Source organism: Macaca mulatta, chromosome 15 (genome assembly GCF_049350105.2).
Source record: "Macaca mulatta isolate MMU2019108-1 chromosome 15, T2T-MMU8v2.0, whole genome shotgun sequence".
Taxonomy (NCBI): Eukaryota; Metazoa; Chordata; class Mammalia; order Primates; family Cercopithecidae; genus Macaca; species Macaca mulatta.
Window position 1 is genome coordinate 57,107,074 of NC_133420.1, and position 14,788 is coordinate 57,121,861.

The 14,788-nt window shown below is 36.9% G+C and overlaps 1 protein-coding gene across 1 annotated transcript in view; it reads right to left on the minus strand.

Annotated features, from left to right (window-relative positions):
- The window catches only part of PLPPR1 (phospholipid phosphatase related 1), a 291,652-nt gene that overhangs the window by 39,130 nt on the left and 237,734 nt on the right, over positions 1-14,788 (minus strand). Inside the window, 1 exon segment of the mRNA NM_001266056.1 lies at positions 13,687-13,875. Within this exon segment, the coding sequence (NP_001252985.1) occupies positions 13,687-13,875 (189 nt within the window).

Sequence of the window (14,788 nt, forward strand, 5' to 3'; positions counted from 1 at the left end):
ATACATTTTCCCATTCTGTAGGTTGTCTCTTCACTTTGTTGCTTGTTTTCTTCACTGTGCAGAAGCATTTTAGTTTGATGTAATCCCATTTGTCTATTTTTTGCTTTTGTTGCCTGTGCTTTTGGGTTCGTATCCAGAAAATCATTGCCCGGACATATGTCATGAAGCTTTTCTTCTATGTAAGACCTCATTGTTTTAGGTATTACAATTAAGTATTTAATCCATTTTGAGTTGATTTTTGTGTATGTTGTGAGATAAAGGTTTAATTTTACTCTTCTGCATAGGGATAGCCAGTTTTCCTAACACAATTTTTTAATGGACTGACCTTTTCCCATTGTGTGTGCTTGACACCTTTGTTGAAAATCAGTTGGCTATAAACGTGTGGATTTGTTTCTGGGTTATCTTCTATTCCATTGGTCTTTCTTTATATGCCAGCACCATGTTGTTTTGGTTACTAATAGCTTTGTAGTATATTCTGAAGTCAGATAGTGTGATGTCTCCAGATTTGTTCTTTTTGCTCAGGATTGCTTTGGCTATTCTAGGTCTTTTTTGATTGATGACTTTTAGGATTGTTTTTTCTATCCTGTGAAAAATATCATGGATAGCTGGGTGTGGTGGCTCATGGCTGTGATCCTAGCACTGTGGGAAGCTGAGATGGGAGAATTGCTTGAGGCCAGGAGTTCAAGACTAGCCTGGTCAACATAGCGAGATCCCATCACTATAAAAAAATATGTCATTGATATTTTGGTAGCAATTGAGTTGAATCTATAGATTGCTTCAGGTAGTATTAAACATTTTAACAGTGTTAATTCTTCCAATCCATGAACATAGAATATCTTTACATTCTTTTGCATCCTCTTCAATTTCCCTTATCAACATTTTATAGTTTTCATTGTAGATACTTTTCATCTCTTTGGTTAAGTTTATTCCTAACTATTTTTGTAGCTATTATAAATAGCATTATTATTTAATTTTTTTCAGATAGCTTGCAGTTAATATATAGAAATGCTACGGATTTTTGTATTTTGTTTTTCATCCTGCAAATTTACTGAACTAGTTTATTCTAACAGTTTTTCAGCAGAGTCTTCAGGGTTTTCTATATATAAGATGTCATATGCAAACAAGGACAATTTAATGTTTTTGCTTCCAATTTGAATGTCTTGTCTTTCTTTCTCTTGCCAAATTGCTGTGGCTAGGACTTTTAGTACTATGTCGAATAGAAGTGGTGAGAGTTACCCTTGTCTTACTCCTCATCTTACAGAAAAACCTTTCAACTTTTCTTCATTGAATATGAATTTAGCTGTGGGTTTACCACATATGGCCTTTATTGTATTGAGTTATATTTCTTTATACCTAATTTGTTGAGGGTTTTTTAAATCATAAAAGGATAGTGAATTTTGTAAAATCTTTTTTTGCATTTATTGAAATACTCATATAGGTTTTGTTCCTCATTCTTTTAAAGTGATGTACTACATTTATTGATTTGTGTATGTTGAACCATCCTTGGCCCCCTGGGATGAATCCCACATGATCATGGTAAATGGTCTTTTAAAATGTCTGTTAAGTTTGATTTGTTAGGTTTTTTGAGGATCTTTGTATCTATGTTCATCAGGAATGTTGACCAGTATTGTTGTTGTTGTATCTTCTCTGGCTTTGGTATTAGGGTAATGCTGACCTTGTAAAATGAATTTGGAAGTAGTCCCTCCCTTTCAATTTTTTTGGGAGAGAGCTGGAAAAGGTTTTATATTAGTTTTACTTTAAATGTTTTGTAGAATTCAGCAGCAAAGCTGTTGGCTCCTGGGCTTTTCTTTGCTGGGAGACTGTATATTATTGATTCAATCTCCTAATTTGTTATTAGTTTGTTTGGAATTTCTATTTCTTCATGATTTAATCTTGGGGGTGTGTATGTATCCAGAAACTTTTCTGTTTCTTCTTCTAGGTTATCCAATTTGTTGGTGTATCATTGTTCATAATAGTCTAATATTATCCTTTGTATTTCTGTAGTATCAGTTGTAATGTTTCCTTTCTCTGATTTTGAATCTTCTCTTTTTTCTTAGTCTAAAGTTTTGTAAATTTAGTCTATCTTTTCAAAAAAGCAACTCTTCATTTTGTTCTTCTCTATTTTTTTTCTAGTCTCTATTTCTTCTTCTTTTATTAATTTCTGGGTTCTCTATTCTGTTCCATTGGTTTATGTGTCTGTTTTCATGGCAGCACCATGCTGTGTTGGTTACTATAGCTCTGTAGTATAATTTTAAGTCAGGTAATATGATTCCTCCAGTTTTGTTATTTTTGCTCAAGATAGCTTTGGCTATTCTGGGTCTTTTGTGATATCATATAAATGTCAGAATTATTTCTTTTCTATTTTTTTGAAGAACATCATTGGTATTTTTATAGGAATTGCACTGAATCTGTGGATCACTTTGGGTAGTGTGGGCATTTTAACAATATTCTTCTAATCCACAAATATGAAATATCTTTCCATTTTTTGTGTCCTCAATTTTTTGCATTAGTGTTTTGGAGTTTCACTGTAGAGCTCTTTCACTTATATGATTAAGTCTATTCCTAGGTATTTTATTTTATTCGTAGCTATTGTAAATAGGATTATTTTCTCGATTTTTCAGATTGTTCATTGTTGGCATATAGAAATGCTACCATTTTTGGTTGGTTCATTTTGTATCTTGCAATTTTATTGAATTCATTTATCAGTTCTAATAGTTTTTTTTTTGGTGGAGTCTTTAGGTTTTTCCAAATATAAGATCATATAGTCTGCAAGGAAGGATAATTTGACTTCCTGTCCAATTTGGATGCTATTTCTTTCTTTTGTCTGATTGATCTAGCTAGCACTTCCAGTCCTATATTGAATAATAGTGGTGAAAGTGGGATTCCTTATCATGGTCCAGATCTTAGAGGAAAGGTTTTCAGTTTTTGCCCATTCAGTATGGTATTTAGCTGTGAGTCTGTTTCATATGGCTTTTGTTGTGTTGAGGTATGTTCTTTCTACACTCAGTTTTATGAGGTTTTTATTATGAAAGGATGCTGAATTTTATCAAATACTTTTTTCAGCATTAATGGAAATGATCATTTTTTTCTTCATTCTGATGATATGATGTATCACATTGATTGATTTGAATATGTTGAACAATTCTTGCATCCTTGGGATAAATCCTACTTGGCCATGATAAATGATCTTTTTAATATGTTGTTGAATTCTGTTTGCTAGTATTCTGTTGAAGATTTTTACACTCTTGTTCATTAGGGATATTGGCCTGTACTTTTCCTTTTTTTGATGTGTCTTTGTCTGGTTTTGGTATAAGGGCAATAGTGGCCTCATAGAGTAAGTTTGGAAGTATTCTTTGCTCCTCTATTTTGCAGAACAGTTTGAGTAGAATTGTTATTAGTTCTTCTTTAAATGTTTGGTAAAATTCAATAGTGAAACCATCAGGTCTTGGGTTTTCCTTTGCTGAAAAACTTTTTATTATGACTTTGATCTTATTACTTGTTATTGATCTATTCAAGTTTTGGATTTCTTCATGGTTCAATCTTGGTAAGTTTTATATGTCTAGAGTTTATCCATTTTCTCTAGGTTTTGCAATTTATTGGCCTATAGCTGCTCATAGTAGTCTCTAAGCATCTTTCTAATTTCTGTGGTATCAGTTGCAATGTCTCCTTTTTCATCTCTGATTTTATTTGAGTCATTTGTTTTTGTCTGGTCTGGCTGAATGTTTGTCAACTATCTTTTGAAAAAAACCAACATTTCATTTCATTGATCTTTTGTATTATTTTATATATTTCATTTATTTCTGCTCCAATCTTTATTATTCTCATAATTTTGGGTTTGGTTTGCCCTTGTTTTTCTGGTTCTTTCAGATGTATCATTAGATTGTTTGTTTGATGTTTTTCTACCTTTTTGCTGTAGGGGTTTATTGCTATAAAATTCCCTCCTAACACTGCTTTTGCTCGATTCCATACATTGTGGTATGTTTTGTTTCTATTTTCATTTGATTCATGATATTTCTTAACTTCCTTCTTATTCATTGATCCACTGGTCATTCAGGAGCATATTGTTTAATTTCCATGTGTTTGTATAGTTTCCAACATTTCTCTTACTATTGATTTCTAGTTTTATTCCATTGTGTTCAGAGAATATACTTGATATGATTTCAATTTTTTTGAATTTAAGACTTTTTAATGTCCTAAGATATTACCTGTCCTTGAGAATAATCTATGTGCTAAGGAAGAGAATGTGTATTGTGTAGCCATTGGGTGAAATGTTTTGCAAATATCAAGTCCATTTGGTCTATAGTACATATTGAAATCAATGTTCCTTTATTGATTTTCTGTCTGGACTATCTGTCCAATGCTGAAAGTGGGGTGGTGAAATCTCCAGCTATTTTTGCATTGAGGTCTATCTCTCTGGCTCTAACAATTTTTTGCTTTGCATATTTGCATGCCCCAGTGCTGGGTACATATGTATTTACAATTGTTATATTCTCTTACTGAATTAACCCCTTTATAATTATATAATGCTAAATGTAATGTCCAATATAATGTTAAATTTCTCATTCTGTTCACTTATTGTTTTCCTCATTTACTTGCATTGTTCTTCTGTATTTTCTTGAAGTTCATTGAACTTCCTTAAAAAACAGTTATTCTGAATTCCTTGTCAGCGAGTTCAAACATCTCTATTTCTTTAGGGTCAGTTAGCAGTATTTTATTTTGTCCCTTTGGTGATGTCACGTTATACTGATTGTTCTTGGGGCTGTGTATTGATATATACACATTTGTAGAAGTAGGTACTTATTCCAGTCTTTGCGAATTGGCTTTGTCTGGAAAAGCTCTTCGACAGCCCATTCAGAGAGTTTGGGCAGTCCATTGAGTTTGGTTCTGAATCCCAGGGTCACTACAGGGGTGGGGTGTGCCCAAAACCTGGGGCTGCTTAGGCCTGTCCAGATCCTATAGACACTGAAGTAAAGCCAGTGGTAGTTCAATTCAGAGATCAAATCTGCCTCACAGGATTGAAGTCTGGGACTGCATGGTCCCACCCAGCACTGGGACTCAGTTTGTGGGTACTACTCTGGAGTCAGGGGCTGTGGGTGCCTGCTAGCCTGCCTGATGCTGGATTTTACTGTGGTGGGCCCAGGGTTGGGGTCCAAGGCAAAGTCCTGTTCTCACACTCCTCTCTTTACCCCACATGGATGGTGTCTCTCTCAGTGTTGTGATGGTTGGGGGAGGGGTGGTGCAGGTAATATAAAACTCTCCTTTCTACCATTTTCAATGCAACTTTTATTATTGTTGTGCTTCAACCAGTTACTCTGATCTCTCACCTGGTTTCCTTAGCTCTTGTGAAGGCATTAATGTTTTAGTGCATGGATAGTTGTTCAAGTTGATATTTCAGTTGCAGGGGGTATGATTACTGGATAGTACTATTCCACCATCTTGCTCCATCCCTCTTCTTCACAAATATTTTTAAAAACATGTGGTGTGCAATAAATAACTGATATAAATAAAGTTTAGAGGAAGTTTTTAGATTTCAGAATATAAGCAGTCTGTGGAAAAAAACTAGTCATTGAAAGATACATTATAATTTTATATTGTAAGGAAATTTCACTGCATGTTATATGTGGTTGCAATTTAAAAGGGCATTTAGAATTCCCGGAATACATATTTTAAGGTCATACATATGCTAGTTGTAGCTCTAGTACTGGGCAATATTGACGTTTTTGCTGTTTCCTGAATGCAGGCTTTGGAGTTGAAATCTCAGCTCTTTCATTTATTGATTTGTGACTTTGGGTAAGTAATGGAAACTTTTTGAGGCTCAGTTTTTGTTTTTCTAATGATTTGAATATGAACATAGTGACTATATTACATAGTTGTTGAGAGAATTAAAAAGTGAATGTAAAAGCAATAGATACCTATCCTGTTTTCTGTTTGTACTTGCTTGTCTACCCAGGCAAGAATGTGTGTTGAAACAAGAGAAAGAAATCATTGTGCCTAGTCCTGGAGTAAGGAAATATCGTGTAATTCTAGCTCAGCTCTGCCCTAACCAGGAGTTTAATTTTGGACTAGTTGCTTGACCTGTTTGGGTGTCAGTTTCTCATCTGTAAAATGAAGAAGTTTTAACTACAGGATCCCTAAGGCGCTTTTTTTTTACTTCCAACATCTTTGCCATTATGATAGGAGCTAAAAAGAGAGGGCTTGTTTTGTTAAGGGAAACTGAATTCACATAACTGGGCTTCAATCTCAGTTCAGTCAGTTAAGCTCTCCAAGGCAAGCATGATTTCTTGAATTGCTTCTTCCTTCAGCCATAATTTCCTTCTACAATCCCATGGGCCTTTACCCTCACACCAGGTAACCTTCCCTGAAAGCAAAGTAGACACAGCCCACCCCAGAGTCATCACATTTCCTGGTATCTCTGTCACTTTGGGTTCTTAAATGACAGCAGAGGCTGGTGATCAAATTTTGCCCACACCCTGGATATTCTAACACTCTGAGGAAGAGGAGAGAGTTCTTTATATACTCCCCAATATTAGTCTCTAAGTAGTTTCAGGGCTCTCAGTCTTACGGATTTTTAGAGACTTCTAATATTCTCCCTGAGAGGCTTCAATAGTAATAAGCATCTCCAAGAAGGCAGAAATTGTTTTTGTTTTAAATTTTGTTTAAAAGTCACCCAGGAGATTTTCAACCTACAGACCCTGCTGCTAGTCCTAACTGCCAATGTCTCCATGCTCTGCTTTAATCTTTCCTGATGAGTGCTGTCACATTGATAACCCCAGATCTGCAGAGAGCTTCCTGTCCCCTTACTTGCTGAGCTTTGGCTAGTTCAAGAGCTCTTGACTTCTGCTTTATTACACATTGATGCAATTCAGCTCTAGACACTTCCTATGCGTTTCAAAGCTCAAGGCTTAAATGGAACTGAGGCTGTTTGGATGATTCTGAAAATAGTTCAGTAAATGGGATAATAAATGTTCTTGTAAACTGAAGCCTCTCTACTGGTCTTACTCCAGAGGCCACATCCACCCATTCAGAAGGTGTCTTTAGTTGACACTTGATATAAAATACAGCACCAAGGCGGTATCATATATTTCCGAAGCACAGTGTTCTCTTATATCTTTTTTTTTCTGAACAGTGAATACAAGGGAAATGGGAATTTAAAATGAGTTAGCTAAAATACTGCTTTCAGTAAAAAGTAAAATGCACTGAAAATCACATATTTTTAGGCAAACAATATTCTTTCCAAGAAACAAATTGTCAAGTTGCTTAACATAATCATCTAGTCGTCAATTATTAGGAGGCGTATATTGAAGATGGAAAGCATATCTCTCGGTGGAATGATGTCAGGGGAAAAACAATTTCTAAAGGAGATTTGGAGCAGTCATCTGCATATGGAGAGAAAATGGATTTAAGTTTTTAAAAAAAATCCACAATAATTAATGGGCATATCTAGAAATCTTTTCTAGAAAAATGTAAATTATAAACACTGAATATATTAGCAACAAAGAAAATGTAGTCATGGTGACTTTTTTTTTTTTTTCAAAAAAGGAAGTCATGTGATAATGTACAAAAGGGAAAAAGATGTGAATTATAAAATGTTATAAAGAGTTTCAACAGATGAGGTTGTTCAGAGCCTGGAAAAGGCAGATTATGAGGAAGTACAAGACCCTACAATGTCTCCTTTGCTTCGGCAGCTGCACCCCTCGTCAGCCAGCCAACAGGCTTGCATTATTGAGAGCCCACTTTGTGATCTGCACTGTGCTCTGGGTTTTTACATTTGCTGGAAGAGCTTAAAGCCCAGAAACCCCCAAATGAAGATTCACAATTTCCTCCAAATTGTGCCTTTCTATCAAGTTGTGTTTGTCTCTTCCTTTCCTAGGAAATTCTAGATGAGTCTTGTAATGCATGCGTGCACACTTGCATACAAAATGTGAGCTATTTCAATCCTCGGGCTGGAAGTCAAATGTTCTGCTGCTTCAATACTAAATACTCCCCTGTCACTTCGTTGTGAGGCCAAGAAAAAAGGTTTAATAGCCATTTTTTTCATGCCTTGTGCTGCTGGGGCTGAGATAAAATGACGGTAAATCAGATTCTCTGCTGAGTAAATCCTCTTATCCAAACAGGCTCTCTTCCTTTGACTCTGAGTGTATGAGTTTATTCAGAAGGCCCGAGGCAGTAGTTAGCTAGGGTTTCCAGGTGGTCAGAACATACCCTGCAGATTTCTTTCAAGCATAGGTTGTCACTTTGGGCTAAACGGGGACACAGTAAATCCCCCATGCTCTAACCTTTCCTGAAGATCTGGGACAGCAGTGGCCTTGGCCTTTTGCAGTTAATCCCATGTGGCCGTGTCTCAATATGATGCTGATCTTTTCTGACAGCAAAGCACAAAAGGAGAAATAGGAAATGACAGGTTGAAAATACAGCAGAGTCTTTCCCCTCAAGCATTTCTTGTGCACCCCTGCAGTGGTGAATGGGGGTCATTAATGCCCATCTGCAGACACGCAGCACTGTAGGGTGCTAGGTTCTTCCATGGTTAATGTACTTGAGGGTGCACAGAAAACCAAGGACAGACAAGTCCACATTGAGCTACACTTTTGAGATTTGATATTAGTGTCTCACAGATCATCCGAGAGGAGTTACAACTTCATTATACTCCATAGAGAACAGGAAATGGTTTTAAGAAGGAATAAACAACTGTGCAGTTCTGTGAAACACTTAATCCAGCACAGAGGTGCAAAATAAAACTCCAGAAAGTCGTGACTCGGGAGTTTGGAAGGCTCCAAATGTTAGCTTCCGATCAGAATGTTCCTTTTTCAGTTTTCATGGAATCCGGGAACTGGTAGGTTCTTAGAGATCATTTAGCCTAACCCTTTCTTTTAGGTACAGATGAGGAAACTGAACCCATAGAGGGAACATGACTTATCAGAGGTCACACAGTTACTGGGGGCAGAGCTGTGAAATGAGACCTGCCTCTCTAGTCTTATCAAACCTGGGAAAAGATGACTACATTGTGAGGAGAGTGGAGGATGCATACTCAGAAGCAGGGGTGTGTGCTGAGGTGGGCACTTGGGAGCTGCAAGAGGTCATACCTCACCAAGATGGGACCGGAGAAGTGAATGCAGCTCCTTGTTCCCAGGAAACTGTTCCCACGAAACTTCCCTGAGTATTATCAGAAAAGTTCTTCTGTTTTCTATCTTGCTGATGTTCATGTATTTTTAGGTCTTGAGGGAAAATCAAGCACCATTAGCAGGGTAGGAAGGCCATGCTGTTCTTTGCCATTGACCTGTCAGCTGCAATCAGCCCTGGTTCCTAGCAATGCCACTCATTTGTGAGGAAAGTAAGTGGAACCAAATGAGTGGCTGTCTAATCATGTACAGAACTAGGTGGAACCTTCAGCAAATCATCTAACCAACTTGAGTCTCAACAGTCTCAACTCAAAATGAAAGAAATTGGACCACACGCTTTCTCTATGTTCTTTGGCAGTTCTGAGGATAAATTAGGTCATCCTCGCACAATATAAGTATATTAAAAGATGTTATTCTTGTGAACATCACTGATGGAATATATTTGGGGGTTTGTCAGTATTATCAGTCATATTTGTTACCCAGAGAAGCAAAGGAATGAAAAACCAAATCAGGGTTTCCTAATTGAGAACTAGAGTAGAAGTGTAGGTGCTTTGTGCTGTGTCCACAGACCATATCACCTTGACTTCCATGGGAGCAGTTGTTCTACATTTCAATTAGTGTCATTTGGGGAAAATGAATTAATGGAAGAGATAAGATCAAAAGCTGTAGCCTGGAGAAGAGCTTCTGCTGAAAATCTTAACATGAAAGAAGACCTATCATTTGATAGGTGACGAGAAAATCCTTTGTAAAGTTTTGGTGATGTGTGTTTTTATTAGAATTGCCATTTTCAAGGCTTATTAAAGTTTTGTCATTTTGTAATTATTGCCAAAATAAATGGACTATAAAATTTGTTTTAGAGGTATGTCTTTGGTTTAAAAATAATATGCATTCATGTAGAATTTGGAAAGAAATATATAAAAGTATAAATGAAGAAAAACTAACATTACCATTCAGAAATAATAGCTGAAAATGTTTAGTTTCTTTCTATTCCTTTTATAATTATAAATTTGGGATTATACTTGCATTATCTACAATGTATCTTTTTAGGATCTATTAAATATTCAGACCCACAGACTACATTTGGTGCTGGTCCACTTGGAAGAAACCACAACTTGCCGGCAGGGTAGTATTACCTATTTATCTTTAGCACATGTCCTTGCAGTGGTCCAGCAGAGCAATACAGCTCAGGTGCATGGAGGCTACATACATTTCAGAGGATGCAGGAGTTACCCTGGCTGAAAAGCCACATGCCCTATAGGAGTCAATATATGATGTAACAGCTCCATAGGCATAGTTTCCAGGGTCCCACAATAGATACACCAAGTTACCAGAGTCACTGTTATTGGAAGTCATAGCAGAAGCACTCTCTCAGGTTATAACAATTATCTGAGAATAGATGCAATTCACCAATAAGGGCTCGATTTTACCTAGTGATATAATTGATACATATTATCTTTTTCTAGGGAAACAGAGGTAGAAAATTATGAGGTCAGATTATCTTATGTAAGAGAAAAAGATCTCACCCACAATACTGTATACAATTTTTTGGCCTTAAAAATCCTAATACTAAATTACAAACATGTTCCATCACTACTTAAGGTGTTTCAAAAACATGGCTGGCACATAGTGTATTAAACTAATCTTCTGGTATTGCATATTTAGCTAGTTCCAAGTTTCTCATTATTAAAACTATTACTGACATGAACATCCCTATATACAAATCTTTGTATTTTTATAAATCTAGAAAATGTAATTAATGACTGGGTCTGAAGTTTATTATGCTCTTAATACATCTTTAACAAACTACTCTTCAGAAAGAAAATATTAGTTTATGCTTTGACTAGTATTACAGGAAAGGCTCTACATTCATCAACATAGACTAAGTTCCTGGAAAACATTTGCCAATTTTATATGAGAAAAATGCTGTATCCTTTAAAAAATGATTCTACTGATGAGTTTGGAAATATTTATCTGCACATAGTCTATTGATTGCTGGTTGTTAGTTGTCTATTCTTGTCCTCTCTCATTTTGATTTTGGGAAGCTCATCCTTTTTAGTATTAAGGGTATTTACATTTGAGTCTCCTATGTGGCAAACTTTTTTGCAGTCTTTACTTCTGATAGAAATTTTTATTCTTATGTAGGCAAATCTACCAGTTTGTTTCTATATGCTTGCATCAACACTGCTAAGTGAGATTATTGTTACTATTTGGGGTGCTTTTGTGGGTATTTATGTGGACTCACTTTCCAAGTTCTTGACATCCATATTTTTCTTGTTTGTAATATGCATGGAAAAGGTTTTCATTTATGAAGAGGCCTTGAAACATTTTATATAGTTTGAGAATTTTTTATTCCTCAAATGTTTGAGGAAAACTATTCCACAACTCTGTGTCCTGAGTACTATTTTTTGAGATAAATTTTGGCATGTTTAAAATTTTATTCTGTTGGCATTCATATATTCAGCTTTGCTACATGTTTTTTAAAAAATTTTGATATAAGGCATCACTGTTATTGAGATATAAGCATTTATTGGCACACAATTGTACATACAACTTAAACAAGTCTTAAGTTTATATTTTTATTTATTTTTGCTTTTGAGTATATGTTTTCTTAACTGTATTTGTATGTCTGCCTTTCTATGAATAGACTAGCCAGGCAGATTTACATTTAATTTATTAATTCTATTTTCTGATTCTAACTTGCTGCTCACAATTTTTATTAATCCATTTCGTTTTTCCTATATTTTTTAAAATGTAAAACAATCTCTATAATTATAAAAAGTAAAGGAGAACCTAGGCAATGATAAATGAAATTTCCTGGGACTGGGAAGAAGAGAGGAAATATGCTAGTAAGTCAATGGATCACTCAAAGCTGCCTGTCTGAATACACAGGAAAATGATATGCTTATGAGACCGGAAGAAACCAGGACCCAATTCTAGACTTGAGTCCGCGGCCTCCAGGTAGAGCCACCATGAAACCATACCGGACAGAACCCAGTCTGGCCTCCCAGTTTTACGTGGGGTGTGGAGGAGTGTGTCACATTGTGAGGTACATGGAAAAGTGTCTTCTGTGCTTTCTCTTATTCTGTAGGCTGGTAAGAGGCGTACCGACATCAGCCTTCCTCTGGGGAATGGGCATATCTCCCTTCACTGTAGAACTGGAGAGAAGAGGTCTTAATGAGGGTTCTCAGTGAAATTTCATTCCTTTCAGAAGTAGGAAGTTGGTTTGTGATTCCAAAGAGGGCAAAGAGCAGTTCCAGCCAGGATTTTGGTTTCCCAATTCCTGACCACTTCATAAATGCCAGCCACTGTGCTAAGTCATTTCTAAGCCCTACAACAATGCATGAGGTAAGCATTCATTTGTCCTTATTTTATATGAGAGAGAACAGTGAGGTGACTTGCCCCAAAGCCAGGATGTGAATCCAGGTATGCTGGGCAGCAACGCTTGTGTTTCTTAGCCCCTCTGATACATCATGTTGTGGCTCATCAATGCTGATCTTAGTCCTTACAGCAGTCTTATCATTTAAGGGAGAGCTTTGTAGAGCCTGGGATCAATGAGCCAAATGAATTTACTATGCCTGTATTATTTATCTTCAAAATTCTATTCCATTTCTCATCCGAAAGGAAGCAAAACATTGGCACAGAAAAACAATATTTGAACTGAGTATCTGAGCAATTGCTGTATTCCTCGGCATGCCAGTCAGTATTTTTATTACTGCTGAGTAGAGGGCAGGTAGGGAAGGAGGGAGAGTTGGGGGAGTCAGCTGTCAGAAGAGAAGGAGGGGAATGGAAACTAAGATCACATCCTGACTAACCTGACCTTATGGCATATTTAGGCAGCAACACTTAAATTAAAACTCCCCCAAATATCATTTTTAAAATAAAAATTAAATTGTCTAAGTGTTAAATCACTTGACCAGGTAACACAGATCTGCAAACTTTATGCTGTTAAGCAATCTCTCTAGAGGACTGTGTGGCCAACTTTTTGCTTCATGGAAGAGAAAATGAAATAAATGAAGGTAAAGTTGCAACTTAATTTAATGTGATATAATGTGAACAGAGCCAGAGTCATCAAGGATGAATCATAGCAAACTTCAGGTTAAGCAATTTATCTCATCTCTGGCCTCTCTGGAAGTTCAATGAGAACAGCAGGAGATACCCGCCTGAGGGATTCTATTCTACTCTAATCTTAGTCGTTATATCACTGCCAGCACTTCCATTCAGAATCTCTTTTGAATACATGCAACTCATAGCATATTTTTTCAAGAGGACAATAGCCGTTCTTAACACATTAGCCAGTCATACCTGTTGATTTATAACATTCTCACATGCTTTTAAAAACAACCGTCTTTTTAAAATTCAGATACCGAAAAACCAAAGCCACCTATATAAGACAAGACCCATTTTAATGAGTTTTTCTGCAGAGCTCCATTCACTCTGTTTTGGCTGAAATAGGATGCCACTGATAAAGCTGCTGGTGAATGCTGAGGAAGAGAAGAAAGAGGAGAAAAAGCAGACAGGAAATATTCTTGGGTATCTGACAATAAAGAGGAAAGTCTATTTCTGTACTTACGATAGCAGTTGGGGTGGCAGCCAGCACACAATAGAGCACCAGAGGGGTGATGAAGCTTTCTTCTTCTGTCCCTGGGTAAGGCTTCATTAAGTCTCCGTCCTGACAGAAGAATCCTTGGATATGCACCTGAAAAGTGTCAGTGCATTCGAAGTAGTAGGCAAGCAGCACTGTCCCAGCCATGATGACAAGCTGAAAATACAGCATGGCCACACAGAGACATTAGCAGGGCTTCGGAGCAGCCCTTGCCCCTCAGAGCACACTCCCTCCATCACCCCAGCAGCGGCTCTCCTGATATTGGTATTGGCGAGTGTGTGCGTGCCTGGCGCGGCGTGCTCTGGGAGTGTGTGCTTGCTTGTCTGCCTTGTAACATCTGTTCTATAAACCTTGCAGCAAATAATGAGCAGCTCCCATCTGAAAGGCAGATCCCAGCCAGGCTTGTAGAGAGCTTCAGCCTCTGCTGCCACCCTCTCAGAGTCTCAGAGTATGCATGGGAACCAAGGCACTATAGCCATTTAGGACAGAGGTGAAAAGTGAAAAGGCAGTGGCAAGAGAGTTGTCAAGACATAGATGTGAGAACTGTTCATGAGAAATTTCATGCAATATTACAGGTAGACTCACCTTATGAAATATGAAAGGTAGGTAAATCATGAGTAAACAAAGGAATGGACAAACGAAGAAATTAGCAGGAAAGCTAAATCCTAGATGGGTCAAGGGAAATTTCGATACCCTAAATTATTGGCAGGTATCCTACATCAGTCATAACTTTTATGTTTTTCCAAAATGGTTTCTGCCAGTAAGTCAAGGACTTTGCTGATGATCGTATCTTATTATAGAAATATGCCCTTCGTAAGATTTAGACATTAATAAAAAAAGACACAGTTATCCTTTTGTTTTGACTCAGATGTCCTAGATACTCACCAAAGTTTATAGTTTTTAGCAGGTATGTGGAATTGAGGGGATGTGGAAAGGTAACATTTTTTTCCATTCATATTTGGAAATCACCAATGCCAAGATGGTGATAAAGTCAGATAGAAAATACATCTGAGGTCATGAAATTACAGAAATTTAAGCTGGGAGAGATCTTGGAGTTCTTCCTGTCTGA